The 17,035-nt window shown below is 50.1% G+C and overlaps 1 protein-coding gene across 4 annotated transcripts; it reads right to left on the bottom strand.

Annotated features, from left to right (window-relative positions):
• Nucleotides 1-1,349: 1,349 nt before the first annotated feature.
• On the bottom strand, nucleotides 1,350-16,043 carry LOC143820049 (lithostathine-1-beta-like). Of its 4 annotated transcripts, none has more exons than XM_077302415.1 (9): nucleotides 15,993-16,043; nucleotides 13,184-13,247; nucleotides 11,679-11,750; nucleotides 10,701-10,814; nucleotides 8,979-9,077; nucleotides 7,645-7,731; nucleotides 7,017-7,168; nucleotides 5,183-5,301; nucleotides 1,350-1,752 (listed from the first exon to the last, which is right to left on the bottom strand). In XM_077302415.1, exons 2-9 carry the CDS (start codon nucleotides 13,200-13,202, stop codon nucleotides 1,593-1,595), a joined length of 822 nt encoding a protein of 273 aa, XP_077158530.1. In that variant the 5' UTR covers nucleotides 13,203-13,247; nucleotides 15,993-16,043; the 3' UTR covers nucleotides 1,350-1,592. The 4 variants fall into 4 exon arrangements, with proteins under 4 accessions (XP_077158530.1, XP_077158529.1, XP_077158528.1 ...); XM_077302414.1 differs by lacking the exon at nucleotides 15,993-16,043 and adding an exon at nucleotides 14,631-14,861; XM_077302413.1 differs by lacking the exon at nucleotides 15,993-16,043 and adding an exon at nucleotides 14,537-14,860.
• Between the last annotated feature and the right edge of the window lie 992 nt (nucleotides 16,044-17,035).

Raw genomic sequence — 17,035 nt, 5'->3', positions numbered from 1 at the left:
GAACCTGGGGAGATTCATCAGGAGAGCTTTAAACTAAAGCCACAAGGGGAAGGAGACGATCAACATAGGGAGTGTATGGAAGGAAAACAATCGGAGGCAGCCCAACCGGCAAGGCCAGCTCATAGGGAACCAAAAGTAAAAGGATTCAGATGTCTTTATACTAACGCCCGAAGCATGGGCAATAAAAAGGAAGAGCTGGAACTTCTCATGCTGATGGAAAGGTATGATCTAGTAGGCATCACTGAAACTTGGTGGAATGATTCTCATGACGGGAGGTGATGGTACCGCTGTACTCTGCTCTGGTTCGGCCTCACTTGGAGTCCTGGGTTCAGATTTGGGGGATGTAGACAAACTGGAGCGGGTCCAGAGGAGGGCAAGAAACACGGTGAGGGGTTTGGAGACCAAGATGTAGGAGGAAAGGCTGGGGGAGCTTGGTGTGTTTAGCCTGGAGAGGAGACGACTGAGGGGTGATACGATAACCATCTTCAAGTACTTGAAGGGCTGTCAGGGAGAAGGTGGGGCAGAGTTGTCCTCTCTTTCCCCGGAGGGACGGACCAGAACCAGCATGGATGTTAAAGTCTCCAAGGATTATTAATCTGGGGAACTTTTCACCCAACCGAACTTCCATGCTCAGATCCACGAACTTCCTCCCAAGTATAGACATTTTTTAAAACATATCCGGCTACTCCTCCCCCCCTTCTTTTTTTGTCTGTCCCTTTTAAATAAATTGTCCCACTCAGTCCTAATATTCCAGTCGAGTTTCATGACACCAAGTTTTTGCAATGGTTATTAGGTCATAGTTCCATTCCTCTATTAGGAATTCTGGTTCTTCCTGCTTGTTTCCCATACTCTCTATTGGAAATCCTCCATTCTTATGCCCCAGGGTCTTAGTTTTGGAGTTTACCTGTAAGTTAATGTTTCCCTGAATATGTGCTATTCCCTACAAATCTGAAGTGTTCCCATCTACAGTTACAGGCAGGTAGTGAATGGGTGGGCAGGAAGGGATGTGCCCGGGTTTGTCTCTTGTGGCCTTTCCTTGCACACCCAGGGAAGTGCTGATCACCACTGTGGGATGGTGGGTGAATTTACTCCGGGCCATGCAGGATTCTGGAGATTTTTGGTGGGTGGGAGGGTCACTTGGCCATGAAATTGGGGTCGCCGTGGGCGGGCAGGTAGTTGTGAGTTCCTGCGCTATCATCTATTATGAATAAATCTGTAGCTTCCCCCCTCAAAACAGACAAACAAAAACCCACTGGTGCCGGGGCCCAGGCCTCTCCGAGAGGGATGTCCTCGTCATATATAGAAAGCCAAGGACGAAACCATAAGGAGGAAATCAAGAGCAATGTTGGTAGATATTTTTTATAAATAACAATGGGCAGCAGACTACTCTTTGGCAAGTTTTGTCACTACATCTCTTGAGCAAGGAAAGAGCATCTCCGTCCGAGGAGGCGGTTTGGGTTTTTTGTGGCTGTAGTCCATGATCTGCGTTTCCTGCGTTTCCTGTTGCCTCCGCATGAAAACTGAAGTCCATTTATTCTACCCGCCTGTACGACAACCAGGACAAAAAGTTCCAGCCCATTTAATGTTTCTGCTTAGAACCATCTGTTATCAGCCTTCCACTGACAAATAAACTTCCTCCTGTCGCTACACACTTCATCTTTCCAGCATTTTCTCCTTTCCTCGCATCTAGGTATATAGGCACAGATGACTACTCCACCAGTAGTTATGGCTGGGTATGTTGACGCCCAGAACCTGAAAACAAATGAGAGCCGTGATCAGCCGATGGACACTGCAGCGGACACAGAAGGAGGATGCTAGGGTGTGAGGACAGCTGGAGAGCCAGCTTGGTGGAGCGCAGTGCTTCTCACCCTGGGGGTTGGGACCCTTTGGGGAATGAACAGCCTTTTCACAGGGGTCGCGGCAGAGTAAGCAGCATGGCCGGGGAGGGGGGCGCCGCCACTGTTGCTGGGAGATCAGCGAGGTTGGGCAAGAGGCAGAACTGAACTGAGAAACCCCGGGCGGGGGGGGGGGACAATTTCTATACAATCATGAACAAGGGATCTTCACGCCATGGGTCAGTTTCGGTTTAATTGCTGCGAAAGAACACTTGCATAATATTATGGTTGGGGGTCACCACAACAGGAGGAACTGTATTAAGGGGTCGCAGCATTAGGAAGGCTGAGAACCTCTGGTGTAGTGGTTAGGAGTGCGGACTTCTAATCTGGCAATCCAGGTTCGAGTCTGCACTCCCCCACATGCAACCAGCTGGGTGACCTTGGGCTCACCCGGGCACTGAGAAAGCTGTTTTGACTGAGCAGTAATATCAGGGCTCTCTCAGCCTCACCCACCCCACAGGGTGTCTGTTGTGGGGAGAGGAATGGGAAGGTGAATATTAGCCGCTTTGAGACTCCTCCTGGTAGAGAAAAGCGGCATATAAGAACCAACTCTTCTTCTCCTTCAGTAATCTCAGGGTTCTCTCAGCCTCCCCTTCCTCACAGGGTGTCTGTTGTAGGGAGAGGAAAAGGAAGGAGACTGTAAGCCGCTTTGAGCCTCCTTCAGGTAGAGAAAAGCGGCATATAAGAACCAACTCTTCTTCTCCTTCAGTAATCTCAGGGCTCTCTCAGCCTCCCCTTCCTCACAGGGTGTCTGTTGTGGAGAGAGGAAAGGGAAGGCGACTGTAAGCCACTTTGGGACTCCTTTGAGTATCATATAAGAACCAACTGTTCTTCTTCTTCTGCCTGGGAAGGACAGGTCAAAGAGAACCATGGGTCAGAGAATTCAGAGCATTTTGGGCAACAAAAAGGAAGAGTTTGAACCTCTCATGCAGACAAAGAGAGACAATGTCATTGGCATTACAGAAACCTGGTGACATGATTCCCATGATTAGATTCAACAGGTCATCTCTGGGAAAGGGAAATTGGTGCCCAAATCTGGGCTCAAGGGGTAGAAGGACAGTGTTTAGTATGGCAGGGCCCCCTGCCCCACAGGCAGGCACACGGTCTTCTACAACCAATGGCACCCCTCAAGAGTCTAGGCTTAAGCCAAAGCCATGACACTGTTAAGCTCTGACTAAGCCAGATCAACCCCATCATAGAAACCTTGCTCTCTGCCTGGCCCAGATGCCCCCTGGCTCAGCTCTTGCTCTCCAGCATACCCCCTCTCCACTGTACTGCTGATGGAGTGGACCGGCTCCATCCTGTTTGCCCAGGGGGCTCCTAGGCACACTTGGCCCCTCTGCCAGGGGAAATTTCTTCCCTAAACCCTACAGCTAGACCCACTGAGACATGGAGGCTCCCTTTTCTTAGACCCATTAACACCTTTGTCGAAGGCCATCAGCAGCCGTCTCCTGCTTGGGCCGGCAGTTGCCCAACCCCAGGCTCAGTGCAAATGTCCCACTCGCCTCCCACTTGGCTTGCATCACGTAGACCAGCTCCGCCAAACCCTATGCAAACAATGGCTTTAGCAAGCCCCCGTGTGCAATTCGGACATGCATTCCCCTGGACACCCTGCACGGTCCCCCGGGCAGCCTGCTTTCCCTTGCCCATCATCTCTGCAGGAAAGGGAACTATACTGGACCCTCTATTTCCCCACCCTATTCCTCTCTATCTGACTGCTTGTTAGTGTGTTAGCTATATTTATGCTTTTATTATTTTCTTTCTAATAAAGACTATTCTTATATAATTAACCTATGTGTCTGCCTTGAGTTCCTACGGGTGCAATTACCCTGGTATACATGGGCAACCATCCATAATGCTAGTTACCCGCCACTTGCAGTAATCTGGCTGATTCCCCCCCCCCAATAGCTCGGAAACCCATGTTCCAGGACACGTGTGAAAGCAATTCGGGTAACGAGAGAGCATGTTGGCCAGTGTTTTCTATTGTCCCTTGTCTTCAACAATGCCTTTCTGTGACACTGACTAATAAGCAGGGGTAGTCGAGCTGTGGTCCTCCAGATGTCCATGGACTACAATTCCCATGAGCCCCTGCCAGCGCTTGCTGGCAGGGGCTCATTGGAATTGTAGTCCATGGACATCTGGAGGACCACAGGTTGACTACCCCTAACGACTATCTTAGGTTTCCCCATAGCCTTTGGTTGAGAAGTCCTTGAAACAATCTCCAGGCTTCAAGAAACCCCAGAAGTAGAGCAACTGAGCAGAATATGGTTGGGAAGCATCGCTGTGGACACGCCCACCTGGGGCCCCTCCCCTTTCCATCTCCTCCAGGCCCAACACTGGCCATTTTGGGAGGGGGAGGGGGTGGGTGGGCCAACTTGACCATCTATGGTCCTATCACCCAATAAATGTTTAACAATTTTTTTTAAAGATATGACAAATTAATTAACCCCCACCCACTCAGGAAACTCATCCACCATCACCTAGAAACCTCAGGGTAACAAAACCCTGGCTGAGAAACCCGCCTTCAAGGGCCTGATTTGGGACTGCGGCTCAGGGTCAGGACAGGAGGTCAGATTCAGGTGAGCGGCCATGCTAGTCTGGAGCAGCAGAACAAAAATGGACACTAATAGCACCTTGAAAGGTGTGAGATTTGTGCACCTGCGTGTGTGCGTGCCTCCCCAGACAAAGTCTGAGTTGGTTCTTAGATGCCGCTTTTCTCTACCTGAAGGAGGCTCAAAGCGGCTTACAGTCGCCTTCCCTTCCTCTCCCCACAACAGACACCCTGGGAGGGAGGGGAGGCTGAGGGAGCCCTGAGATTACTGAAGAAAAAGGAGAGTTGGCTCTTATATGCCACTTTTCTCTCCTCGAAGGCGTCTCAAAGTGGCTTACAGTCACCTTCCCTTCCTCTCCCCACAACAGACACCCTGTGAGGTGGGTGAGATTGAGAGAACCCTGAGATCACTGAAGAAGAAGAAGAGTTGGTTCTTAGATGCTGCTTTTCTCTACCCAAAGGAGTCTCAAAGGGGCTTACAGTTGCCTCCCCTTTCCTCTCCCCACAACAGACACCCTGTGGGGTGGGTGAGGCTGAGAGAGCCCTGATATCACTGCCTGGTCAGAACAGTTTTATCAGTGCCATGGTGAGCCCAAGGTCACCCAGCCAGCTGCATCTGGGGGAGCTGGGAATCAAACCCGGCTTGCCAGATTAGAAGTCCGCACTCCTAAGCACTCCACCCAGCTGGGAAGTCCCTTAGAACCCGGGAGTAAATACATTTGGTGGAGATACAAACCTGGCCATTGCCCCATCGCGGTTGACCCACTGCCATTTGTCTTCAGCTTTCATTAATCCAATCCAGTAACCTGGGTCGTTGTCCCTTAACCTTTTATTGACTTCCTTCTCGACAAATTCCTACAAAAACACACATTTCCTCATTTTAAGGGCTGCTCCCATTGTTCCCCTTGGGATACAACAGCCGCCCAGAGACGCTGAGACTTTGTTCCAGGGGTAGTCAAACTGCGGCCCTCCAGATGTCCACGGACTCCTTAAAGAGAGTGATGCACTTTGTGAGGAATCATTCCATTTCAGCACTCGGCGGAAGGAATCGTTTATGAGTAATGAGAAAGAGGAGATGGTTTTCATGCCCCACTTTTCACCCCCTGAAGGAGTCTCCAAGTGGCTCACCATCACCTTCCCTTCTTCTCCCCACAACAGACACCGTGGGAGGTCGGTGCAGCAGAGAGAGCTCTGAGAGAAACTGCGCTGTGAGAAGGACTCTAAGAGAACTGTGACTAGCTCAAGGTCACCCAGCTGGCTGCATGTGGGGGAGGAGTGGGGAATCAAACCCAGCGCTCCAGATTCAAAGCTGCTACCCTGAACAGGCCTTGGATTTAACCCTTGAGCACGGAGTTTCTGCTGAAGAAGGGAGAACTGGTTGGATGTCCAGCACAAGCAAGGTAGAAATGCAATAGGTCTTCTTAACACAACAATGGATGTGGCTGTAAAATCATCATCCGTCTGTCAAAGGCAGGGGTAGGCAAACTGCGGCCCTCCAGATGTCCATGGACTACAATTCCCAAGAGCCCCCTGCCAGCGAATGCTGGCAGGGGGCTCCTGGGAATTGTAGTCCATGGACATCTGGAGGGCCGCAGTTTGACTACCCCTGGTCAAAGGTTATTCATGCTAGCTTGGTGTCGTGGTTAGGAGTGCAGACTTCTAATCTGGCAAGCCGGGTTTGATTCTGCGCTCCCCCACATGCAGCCAGCTGGGTGACCTTGGGCTCCCCACGGCACTAATAAAACTGCTCTGACCGAGCAGGAATATCAGGGCTCTCTCAGCCTCCCCTCCCTCACAGAGAAGGCGACTGTAAGCCGCTTTGAGACTCCTTTGGGTAGAGAAAAGCGGCATATAAGAACCAACTCTTCTTCTTCTATTATGCTATTAATGTGTTACTAAGCGGCTTACAGTCGCGGCTTACAGTCACCTTCCCTTTCCTCTCCCCACAACAGACGCCCTGTGAGGTGGGTGAGGCTGAGCCCTGAGATTACTGAAGAAGAAGAGTTGGTCATATGCTGCTTTTCTCTACCTGAAGGCTCAAAGCGGCTTCCATTCGCCTTCCCTTCCTCTCCCCACAACAGACACCCTGTGAGGGAGGGGAGGCTGAGGGAGCCCTGCGATTACTGAAAAAGAAGAAGAGTTGGCTCTTATATGCCGCTTTTCTCTACCCAAAGGAGTCTGACCTTCCCTTTCCTCTCCCCACAACAGACGCCCTGTGGGGTGGGTGAGGCTGAGAGAGCCCTGATATCACTGCCCGGTCAGAACAGTTTTATCAGTGCCGTGGCAAGCCCAAGGTCACCCAGCTGGCTGCATGTGGGGGAGCGCAGAATCGAACTGGCTCACCAGGTTTCTTAATAAGAAACCAAAAGAAGACTTTCAGGAGCAGTTCTTCTGTCTGGCCTACCTAGTTTAATGAAGACTGAACAAATATGGGACCATGGGAGGTACAGGGGTGGGGCATATTGTACTGAATGTATATCTTTTTTTTTCTTTTATGCTTTCACTGAAAAAAAAATTGTAAGTTTTTTTTTAAAAGATTATTTGTGCTTTTGATGCACTGATTTGCTCACCTCCTCTGCAGTGTTTCTAATGGATATTAGCCACGCATTATGTCTTCCACAGGCATCATTGGCCTGGGTAAAAATCAGTGTGCGCTCATCGAAGAAATAGAGATCTCTTCCAAATGGCACCCATCCATCCTGTAGCATTTTAAGGACCAAATCTTTCAGCCATGCCAGGAATATGCGAGAAAAAGAAAGCAAAGAGAACAAGAAAGAACAATCAGCCCTAGGTAGGTTACAAACATAGATAAAGTATACAAAATGCATAAAACCCCAAATTTAAAATCACATCTGAGGACTGCTAGCATACTAAGGATGACATCCTAAGTATGACAGTTTTCAACTGTAGTCCATGGACATCTGGAGGGCTGCAGTTTGACTACCCCTGCTTTAGATATTGGGGCATTGTGTTTGCACGTCCCACCACGGTTCAAAAAAAAAAGGCTGAAGGGTGCCCCGCTGCTAATCACACAGCACAAGTAACAGCACCAATTGTGCTCTGCCAGGGTCCCATAGAGTCTTAAACTGGCTTTGGTGCCCCACAGATCTGTAAGCCAGGCCTGCTCTTCAGTTGTGCTGAAAAGGCATTTGCCCATAAGTGGGATTTCTTGTATGGAGCTTGCTCTACATGACTTACTAATCGAAGTTTGCATTTCTGAATTTTCTGTTTTCTGCTTCTTCAACTGGCCCAGTAATAGCCCAACTCCTTGCATAGCTTCTATCTCTAAAAAAGAGAGGAAAAAATCCAAGTCAGGGATGTCTCCTGCAGTCATAACCTCCTGGCCCCGTACAAATGGCTTCCCTTGGGGCTGCCCGAATGGGGGCAGATGGGCAGATGTGTGAAGCAAGGGAGAAGGGAAGCATGTTCTTATTTCCAATGTAGTGAGTCTCTTACTGCTTCAACAGGTGCCGATCCATCCCAAGGTATGTCATCTGGAACGGACTTCTGCTCTCTTTTCTCTCCCCCCCCGCCCCGGGTCAGCCAGCAGTTCGCCTTGTGATCTTGACCCCTTTTTTGCATATCTCCAGGGGTAGAGATTGGGGAGGGTTGGGGCTATTACTGCCACGTTGCTCGGTTTTTATTGTAGTTTTTGTTGCCTGTTTTAATGGGGTTTTATTGGGGGGTTTTATCGGATGTTTGTGACCTGCCACAAGCCGGTCACAAGCGGGAAATAAATCAATGAGAGAGAGAGAGAGAGAGAGAGATTCAGCAATGAAGTGGATGAGCAATAGGGCTGTGAGTGTCCTGCCTAGTGCAGGGGGTTGGACTAGATGACCCATGAGGTCCCTTCCAACTCTATGATTCTATGAATCACACAGCTGTTTGACAGGGATGTCTCTGACTTCACAGTGTGTCCCTTTGGAGTCTGGCCTTCCCTGCAACCTTTGAGGGATGAATCCCCTGGAGCCAAGATTTACTGCCCCAGTTCCAAAGGGTCCTTGAACTTAGAAATAAATTCTCCTGGGGAGAAAGAGCCCCTGAGGTCCTCATAGGGTTGTCAGCCTCCAGTTACGGCCTGGAGGACTCCTGGAGAAAACAGCTGCTTAGGTGGGTGTACTCTCTAGCGTTATTGTTGACTGATGTCCCTCCCCACACCTACTCCTCACACTTCCCCAAATCTCCAGGAATTCTCCAATCTGGAGTTGGCATCCTTAGGTCCTTGCCATTCATAGAATCTTAGAATGGGAAGGGACTTCCAGGGTCATCTAGTCCAACCCCCTGCAGAATGCAGGAACTCACAGCTACCTGCTCACCCACAGTGACCCCAATTTCATGGCCAAGTGATCTCTGCCCCTCCCCAAAAAATATCTCCACAATCCAGCCTGGCCTGGAGGGAATTCACCTGCCATCCCACAGTGGCGATCAGGAATTCCCTGGGTCTGCAAGGAAGGGCCACAAGAGACGAACCCCGGCCCATCCCTTCCTGCCCACCCACCACAATCTGCCTAAATTGTATCCAATTTGCTTACCACTTTTATCTTCATAGGACTTGTTATGCTGTGCCATAAATTGCTTGATTTTTCTCACGGCTTGATGTTTCGCAGCTATTTTTTTCAGTTCAACATAATCTAATGAAGAGGGAGGAAAAAGAGAAGGAAAAAGAGAAATGTTGTTCAGACATAGCAGCCTTAGGCCAGGCGGAATCCCCTGGTGCTGAGGATGGCAGTCTCACTGGCAGTCTTCAAGCAAAGGTTGGAGACACACTTTTCTTGGATGCTTTAGGATGCTTAGGGCTGATCCTGCGTTGAGCAGGGGGTTGGACTAGATGGCCTGTGTGGCCCCTTCCCACTCTAGGATTCTAGGAGTCCAGTTCAGCAGTGGAAGGGGCTGCCTAAGGAGGTGGGGAGCTCCCCCTCACTGGTGGTCTTCAAGCAAAGGTTGGATGCACACCTTTCTTGGATGCTTTAGGATGCTTAGGGCTGATCCTGCGTTGAGCAGGGGGTTGGACTAGATGGCCTGTATGGACCCTTCCAACTCTATGATTCTATGATTCTATGATTCTATGATGGCCCTGCGGCCCAGCAGGGTCCGTTTGCCTAGCGTGACGTCACCCAATGACAGGCCAGACTGGGAAACCTTTCTATGAGGGTTTTTTAAAGCTGCCGTGAAAAGAAAAGGCCAGAGGGGGACAGAGTGTCCAAAGAATAGGGGGTTCCGCCGGGTTTTCAGCATCTGCCTCCCAGGGCTGGCTCAGATGCCTGGAGGAACGCCCCAATGCCCCTCCTTCAGTATCAACCTCAGGGCTACCCAAAGGTCTTCAGGGCGGCCCTGGAGTCCCTGATGGGGCCTGGGATTACTGGGTCAACAGAATGGGAAGGAAGGCCTAAGGTTGCCAACTTCCAGGTGGGGCCTAGAGATCTCCTGGAATCACAACTGATCTTTAGAAGATGGAGATAATTTCCCCCCTGGACAGCCAGGACGGGGTAGTGGTTAAGAGCAGCGGCTTCTAATCTGGACAACTGAGTTAGATTCCCCACCCCTCCTCCACTTGCAGCCAGCTGGGTATCCTTGGGCTAGCACAGTTCTCCAGAGCTCTCTTAGCCCCACCTCCCTCCCAGGGGGTCTGTTGTGGGGAGAGGACTGTAAGCCCCTTAGAACCTCCTTTGGGTAGAGAAAAACAGCATATAAGAACCGACCCTTCTTCTTCTTCAGTAATCTCAGGGCTCTCTCAGCCTCACCCACCTCACAGGGTGTCTGTTGTGGGGAGAGGAAGGGAAGGTGATTGGAAGCAGCTTTGAGACTCCTTCAGGTAGTGAAAGGCGGGATGCCACACGCCAGCTCTTCTTCTTTTGAAGAGTGGTCCCTGTTGCATTACACCTCCCTGAAGCCCCCTGCCCCCCCCCCAATGCTCCACCCGCCCCCTGCAAACGTCCATCCGTTTCCTAATCTGGAGTTGGTAAGCCTAAGGAGCCGGGAGGTCTCCTTGGAAGAGGGAGGAGCAGGGTCAAGTACTTCAGGCAGGGAAAGTGCGTTGACCTGTTTGTCTGGTCAAGTTTCTACGGTCTGGATGAAGCATCTAAACAGAACGTTTCTGAGTTGGTGGGTCAGCGAGAGCAAACAGCAGACACAGAAATTAGTCATCTGTGCTCCCCCCCGCCTCCCCCCCCCCCAAAAAAAAGGAAACTGGGGAATGCTGAGACGGCATCCCTTCTCTCTCGAAAACGCTTCTTTGCTGTCAGGGCTCAACTTACACAGGAAGGCAAAGAGCAAAGCAAGAAGAATCAGGGCCAGGAGAGCCACCATGGCAGCCACTTGAACCCAGATCTTTACTAAGTACGGAAGGAGCTTCTCCAGTGCAGTGGGGCCTTGAAGAAGAGAGGAAACAAAATCCGGCCTCAGTCACTGTGGTTTATTGCGACGTCTTCACTCTATGGGGCTGCAAGGGGCCTTTCAACATGAGCAACTGGGAAAGAGGAAGCTGGAATAATTTGGACTGACGGGACACAGTCATATATTCATCGTCACTCAATATCCAGTCAAGCCACAAAAAACTGTAAAAGGGGCAACAAGCCCATGACCAAGAAAGGCAACATTTAAAATCAGCAGCAAAAGGCAGGATCTGTCATAGGGCTTGCAAGGGCAGGGCTGGGGAATGAATGAATGAATGAATGGATGAATGAATGAATGAATGAATGAATGAATGAATGAATGAATGAATGAATGATAGGGTTGGAAGGGATCTCCTGGGTCTTCTAGCCCAGGGGTAGTCAACCTGTGGTCCTCCAGATGTCTATGGACTACAATTCCCATGAGCCAGCATTTGCTGTCAGGGGCTCATGGGGATTGTAGTAAATGGACATCTGGAGGACCACAGGTTGACTACCCCTGTAACCCCCTGCACTATGCAGGACACTCACAACCCCCTCGCTCACCCACTGTCACCTGCCACCCCCTTGAGCCTTCACAGAATCAGCCTCTCCGTCAGATGGCTCTCCAGCCTCTGTTTAAAAATCTCCAGAGATGGAGAACCCACCACCTCCTGAGGAAGCCTGTTCCACTGAGGAACCGCTCTGTCAGGTTTAGGCGGAATTTCTTTTGAATTAATTTCATCCCATTGGTTCTGGTCCATCCCTCTGGGGTAATGAATGAATGAATGAATGAATGAATGAACGAACGAACGGACAGATGGACAGATGGATGAATGAACGAATGAATGAATGAAACCTGACCTTTCGGGGGCTCCTGCCCTTCTGCTCCCTTCTTATCAGGCTTATCAGGCATCTTACGGTTTTTCAAATAACCTGTCAAGACATCGATCGATACCATATGAACGTTAGAACAAATATCTTGCGATAAGATATAGCTACACGTCCTATGAAGCTGCCTCCCCTGACACTCTTTGTCTTGGATTCAATTTAACTTTCACAAAAGTGAGCCAACATGGTGTAGCACTTGACGTGTTGGGGTAGGAGCTGGGAGACCCGGGTTCGAATCCGTCCTCTGCCAGGGAAACTCACTGGATAATCTTGGGCCTGTCACACATTCTCAGCCCACCCTACCTCACAGGGTTGCTGTGAGGATAAATCAGACTATGTAATTCACTCTGGGTCCTCAATGGGGGAAATGGCAGCTTATTTAAAAAGTAGCCTGGGAAGGGCAAACTGTGCCCCCCCCCCCACCACCATCGTAGTCCACGGACATCTGAAAAGCCACAGTAGACAATAATGACAAATAAAAACTGCAGGGGAGGCAGCCCCAGTGCTGGATCAGTCCTGCCAGAAGTAAATAGAGCCAGGGGAAATGGGGCAGGAGGCCACAGCAGGCATTGTGTGGGTGGGGGGGGGGAGTGTTGACCTCTGAGCTATGCTGGAGGCCTGTAAAAGCCCTTGGAGGTGTTAGTTGTCCACCTGGCCTGGCTGTTTCAGATGCAGACAAGGTAACTGGATATCTGGATGGGGAATTGCTTCTCCCTTTCCACACAGCACCCTTGCCCTCAAGGCCTGGGGAGCCGGCAGATGGGTGGCCTTCCCCACGCAAACACTTGGTTTGACAGTTCAGGGCTGAACAGGTATAATTCCAGGAGGAATTTGCCCGACTCTCTGCCGGGTCTTGCTTCGGATGCCAGCCCTGCCCTGCCACTTGAGCCACCTGTCGAGTGGGGGAGCTTACCCTGAGAAAGAAGGCGATGCAGCCAATGGGCAGCCATGAGTCTATGTCCCCGCCCAAGTTGGAGTCCCGTGGCCCCTTTAAAGCAGCAAGGTTTTACGTGCACTTCTGCAGTCTCAGGAACTCTGCGTGCCCACGAAGGCTTACACCTTGAATAAAATGTTTACTGGCGGGTTGCTCTGGAGATTACTAATTCAGAGACCCACCATCCGTCGGAAGCGCATGTATCTGCACTGAGTAGTCTCAAACAGATTTTACGGCTGATGCCGCTACCGGATTCCCTGGTCTGAACTCCATCTTTCTCCAGATCTGCCCACTTAATTGAATTTACCAAAGCAGAGAGTTGTGCTTTTCACTCCTCTCCTCACTGCTTCCAAACGTGGTGTGCATAACCAGACTTCTATGCTCTTGCAAGGGGCGTACGGAGGGATGCCCCGGAAGGCCTTCTCTGTGCCCTCCGCTGGTCTCCTGCATAAGAAATCGCCAAAGCATCTCCCCCCACCCTGAGCCGTAATTGGGGATGGAGACATAGTCCTGTGCAGATGAATCAAAAGCAGAAATCACTTACTAGGATTCCTGGGCGGCATCCTTTGCACTCGTGACCAATGGGGTCCTCACCTCCTGTGCTCTACCTGTGGGACATACCACAAAAGCCTTCAGTTGACTAGTGAGGGAGGCGCGGCCAATAAATCTAATGAATAACGATGATAATAATAATAATTTAAAAATCCACTTGATCCTTCAAAGGTGTTCTGTTTTGAGCATTATTGTCCTACAGACGTCATTTCTCCTCGGCTGTGTTCTCCAAAAAGCCTGGGGGTCTTTTGAAATGACACAGCCCTGAACGACACGTCCTTAGCAGTCAGTCCTGCTGAAAAGCAGTGAGTGTGGATTAGGCTGGAGACGGCAGATCTCCTGAAATTACAACTCAGTTTCTGACTGTGGAGATTAATCCCCCCCCCAGAGGAAGCAGCTGATTCCGCTGACAGAACGGCAGCCAGGTGGGATTCCTACACATGCAGCCAGCTGAGCAGCCTTGGGTGAGTCACAGTCCTGTTAAAGCTGTCCTCACAGAGCAGTTCTGTCAGAGCTCTCTCAGCCTCACCCGTGTCTGTTGTGTAGGGTTCATCTGCGTCTGTGCCGACCAAGCTTCAGTGAGGGCACCCCCTCCTGGCCAGTGTCCAGCACAGCAGATGATGTGGTTTCTGTGAGAATCGAGCCTTCAAACATTAGACCAGGGGTAGTCAAACTGCGGCCCTCCAGATGTCCATAGACTACAATTCCCATGAGCCCCTGCCAGCCCTGTTGGCTGCAGAGGAGAGGACCTCCAGTCATGGCTTTAACCATGTGTATAATGGTTCCAGCTAGATATCGAGGGGGGGGTGAATTTAGAGTAGTTCAACCTTTGAATAGGCTGCTTAAGGATGTGGGGAGCTCCCCCTCACTGGCGGTCTTCAAGCCGCAGCTGGACAGATCCTTTTCCTGGATGCTGGAGGCTGGTCCTGCACTGAGCAGGGGGTGGGACTAGATGGCCTTCATAGCCCCTTCCCACTCTAGGATTCTAGGAGTCTAGTTCAGCAGTGGAAGGGGCTGCCTCAGGAGGTGGGGAGCTCCCCCTCACTGGCCGTCCTCAAGCAGCAGCTGGACAGATGGCCTGTGTGGCCTTTCCAATTCTATGATTCTGTAAGACCCTGGACACCGCCTGAGTAAACAACCTTGACAGACCAAGGGCTTGATTATGTCCAAGGCAGGTGCGTGTTCCTTGGATTTAACCCCTTCTAGCAACTCCCCTGTTTTCATTCTTCTAGGCAGGGGCATGGAGGAGAGGTCCCCAATATCTGCTGGCCTCTAAAGAGAGGCTCCATTCGGAAAGGCAGAGACCAGTTCTAGAAGCCAACCGCAGGGGAGAGCCATGGCCTACCTTCTCTGTGGTTCACCCTCCAGGGCAACTGGTTTTCCACTGTGCTTGACTAGGTGAGCCACTAGCCTGATCCAGGAGGCTTTTATGTTTGTACCTTGCTCAGTCCCTCTTCTCTCGGCCCCCCCGTTCCTTCGCAAAGTTGGCTGTTCCTCTCCCGTTTTCAGGCGGCTGCCTTCCCTTTGATGTGGCACATTCCAGAACCTTCCCCCTTTATCTCATGCTGCTCCCTGATTGGCTGCTGCCTCGCTAGAGTGACATATTGCATGTGCCCGGAGCATTTTAATCTTAATTCACTCCCGTTATTTCAAGTTGAGAGCCTGGGTGCATCTTGGGTGGGGTTGCCAGTTCTAGTTTGGGACAAACCTGGAGAGTTGAGGGAGGTGGTGCCTGGAGAGGGGGCAGTTTTCAGAGGGGAGGGACCTCAATGGGGTCCCATGCCATAAAGCCCACCCTCCCAAGAAGCCTTTTTCTCCAGGGGGGGGGATTGACCTTGATTGTCAATTATAATATTGGGAGCTTCCCTAGAGGTCGGTAACCGTATTGGCAGAGGAACCAGCAATTAGGACATCCTGTCTTTACTGATTGGGCTCAAGTGGGCCGCCGTGTCGGTCTGAAGCAGCACAACAAAACAAAACCAGAGTCCAGCAGGGGCACCTTTAAGACCAACACAGATTTATTCAGGGCGGGAGCTTTAGAATGCAAGCCCTCTTCCTCAGACCACAGGTGGACATTACTAAGGACAAGAACTCCTCCAGCAATATTGTCAATCTGTCACCACACAGGCTCATTCAGTTCTCTCATGTGGACTCTCGTTCTGCCCCAGCCCTTCCACAGAGATGGTTCCGTTCTGTGGAGCCCTTGAGGTATTTTTGAACGTTTATGCCTAAAGGAATTTGTTCAACACACACATGACCAGAACAAACAAGAACAGAAAGCATCTACACACCATTCCATCACAGAATTTACTGACTGGGGTAATACTAACAATTATTATTTTATTTTTATATACTGCCTTTCCCTGGTCAGATTGGGGTGGATCATATCAGAGCAGGGGTAGTCAAATTGTGGCCCTCCAGATGTCCATGGACTACAATTCCCAGGAGCCCCTGCCAGCATTCGCTGGCAGGGGCTCCTGGGAATTGTAGTCCATGGACATCTGGAGGGCCGCAGTTTGACTACCCCTGTATCAGAGTTTTAAAACATTTGATTACAAATGAATTAGAGGCATGTAACGAAGAATATTATAAATGTAGTTTCTGATTTAAAATAATATTAAAAGAATAATAGTAATTCAAAGAGCCAGCATAGTGTAGTGGTTCAACACGGCATAGTCTAATCTGGAGAACCAGGTTCGAATCCCCCACTCCTCCATATTCAGCCTGCTTGGGCCAGTCAGAGTTCTCTTAGCACTGCTCTCACAATGCAGGTCTCTTAGAGTTCTCTCAGGCTCACCTACCTCAGATGGGGTCCATGTCAGGAGCAGAAGGTAAAGATGTTTGTAAGCAATTTGGGTACTCCTTCAGGTAGTGAAAAGCAGGATATAGAAATCTTGCTCTTCTTCTTACACCCCCTAAAGCTTGCCGGGTGACCTTGGGCCAGTTACAGTTCTTTCAGAGCTGGTCTTCCAGAGCAGTTCTCTTAGGGCTCTTTCAGCCCCACCTATCTCACAAGGTGAAAGTTGGGGGGAAGAGGAAGGGAAAGTGATTCTAGGGTGCTTTGAGACTCTTTAAGGTAGAGAAATGCTCCCACATAACATCTCATACTTTCTTAAGAGCAAGTAGCCCACCTCACTAGCCCACAGGGGAAATTTTTGCCTAATATTCTCAATTAAAAATGTTGGGCTTTTTGCACGGTTGGGGAGTTCTTAAAGTATGGAAGATGGTTAATATTTATTTTCACCCTGCAATGTTTCCTAAAGACTCAAAAGGCACAGAAAATGTGACAGGAGCAGATCATAGGCCAGTCTTCCTAGCATCTACAGAGAGTTTGAAGGAGTTATAAAGAGCCCTGTGCAATATCAACCTGTACCACTAGATGGTAGCATTTTCAAATTTATAGAAAAACTAGAGGCAAAGCCCTTTGCTCCGGGAATACAACAATTACATGCACCTGCATGGTGTCCTTCCAGCTGATTCCACGGCTAAATTACTCTGGATGTGAAAAACTCCCCCTGTACCATTCTACACGTAGTTTTAAGCCATTACTGCAGGTCCTCTCCTCTGCTGCCAACAGGAACCTTTCCCTGCCCTCCTTCAACTGACAGCCTTTCAGATACTTCAAGAGAGCCCTCCTATAGGCATGCAGATTTGTTTAGTGTCCGTTGCCTCATGCTTATTTACCACGTCCACAACTTTAGAGGAAGAGAAGAATTCTCCTTCCTTCCTTTGTTTGAAAAGAGATTTGCTTTAGGCAGATAGGTAGATCCATCTTGAATCTTCACCGTGTAACAGCTCAGGTGTGGAGCTCCTGTATTAGCTTAGGAAGCTACGTGTCTTATTG

Source organism: Paroedura picta, chromosome 10 (assembly GCF_049243985.1).
Source record: "Paroedura picta isolate Pp20150507F chromosome 10, Ppicta_v3.0, whole genome shotgun sequence".
Classification (NCBI taxonomy): Eukaryota; Metazoa; Chordata; class Lepidosauria; order Squamata; family Gekkonidae; genus Paroedura; species Paroedura picta.
The sequence above is the reverse complement of the archived record's forward strand: the minus strand, read 5'-3'. Positions and strand labels throughout refer to the sequence as shown.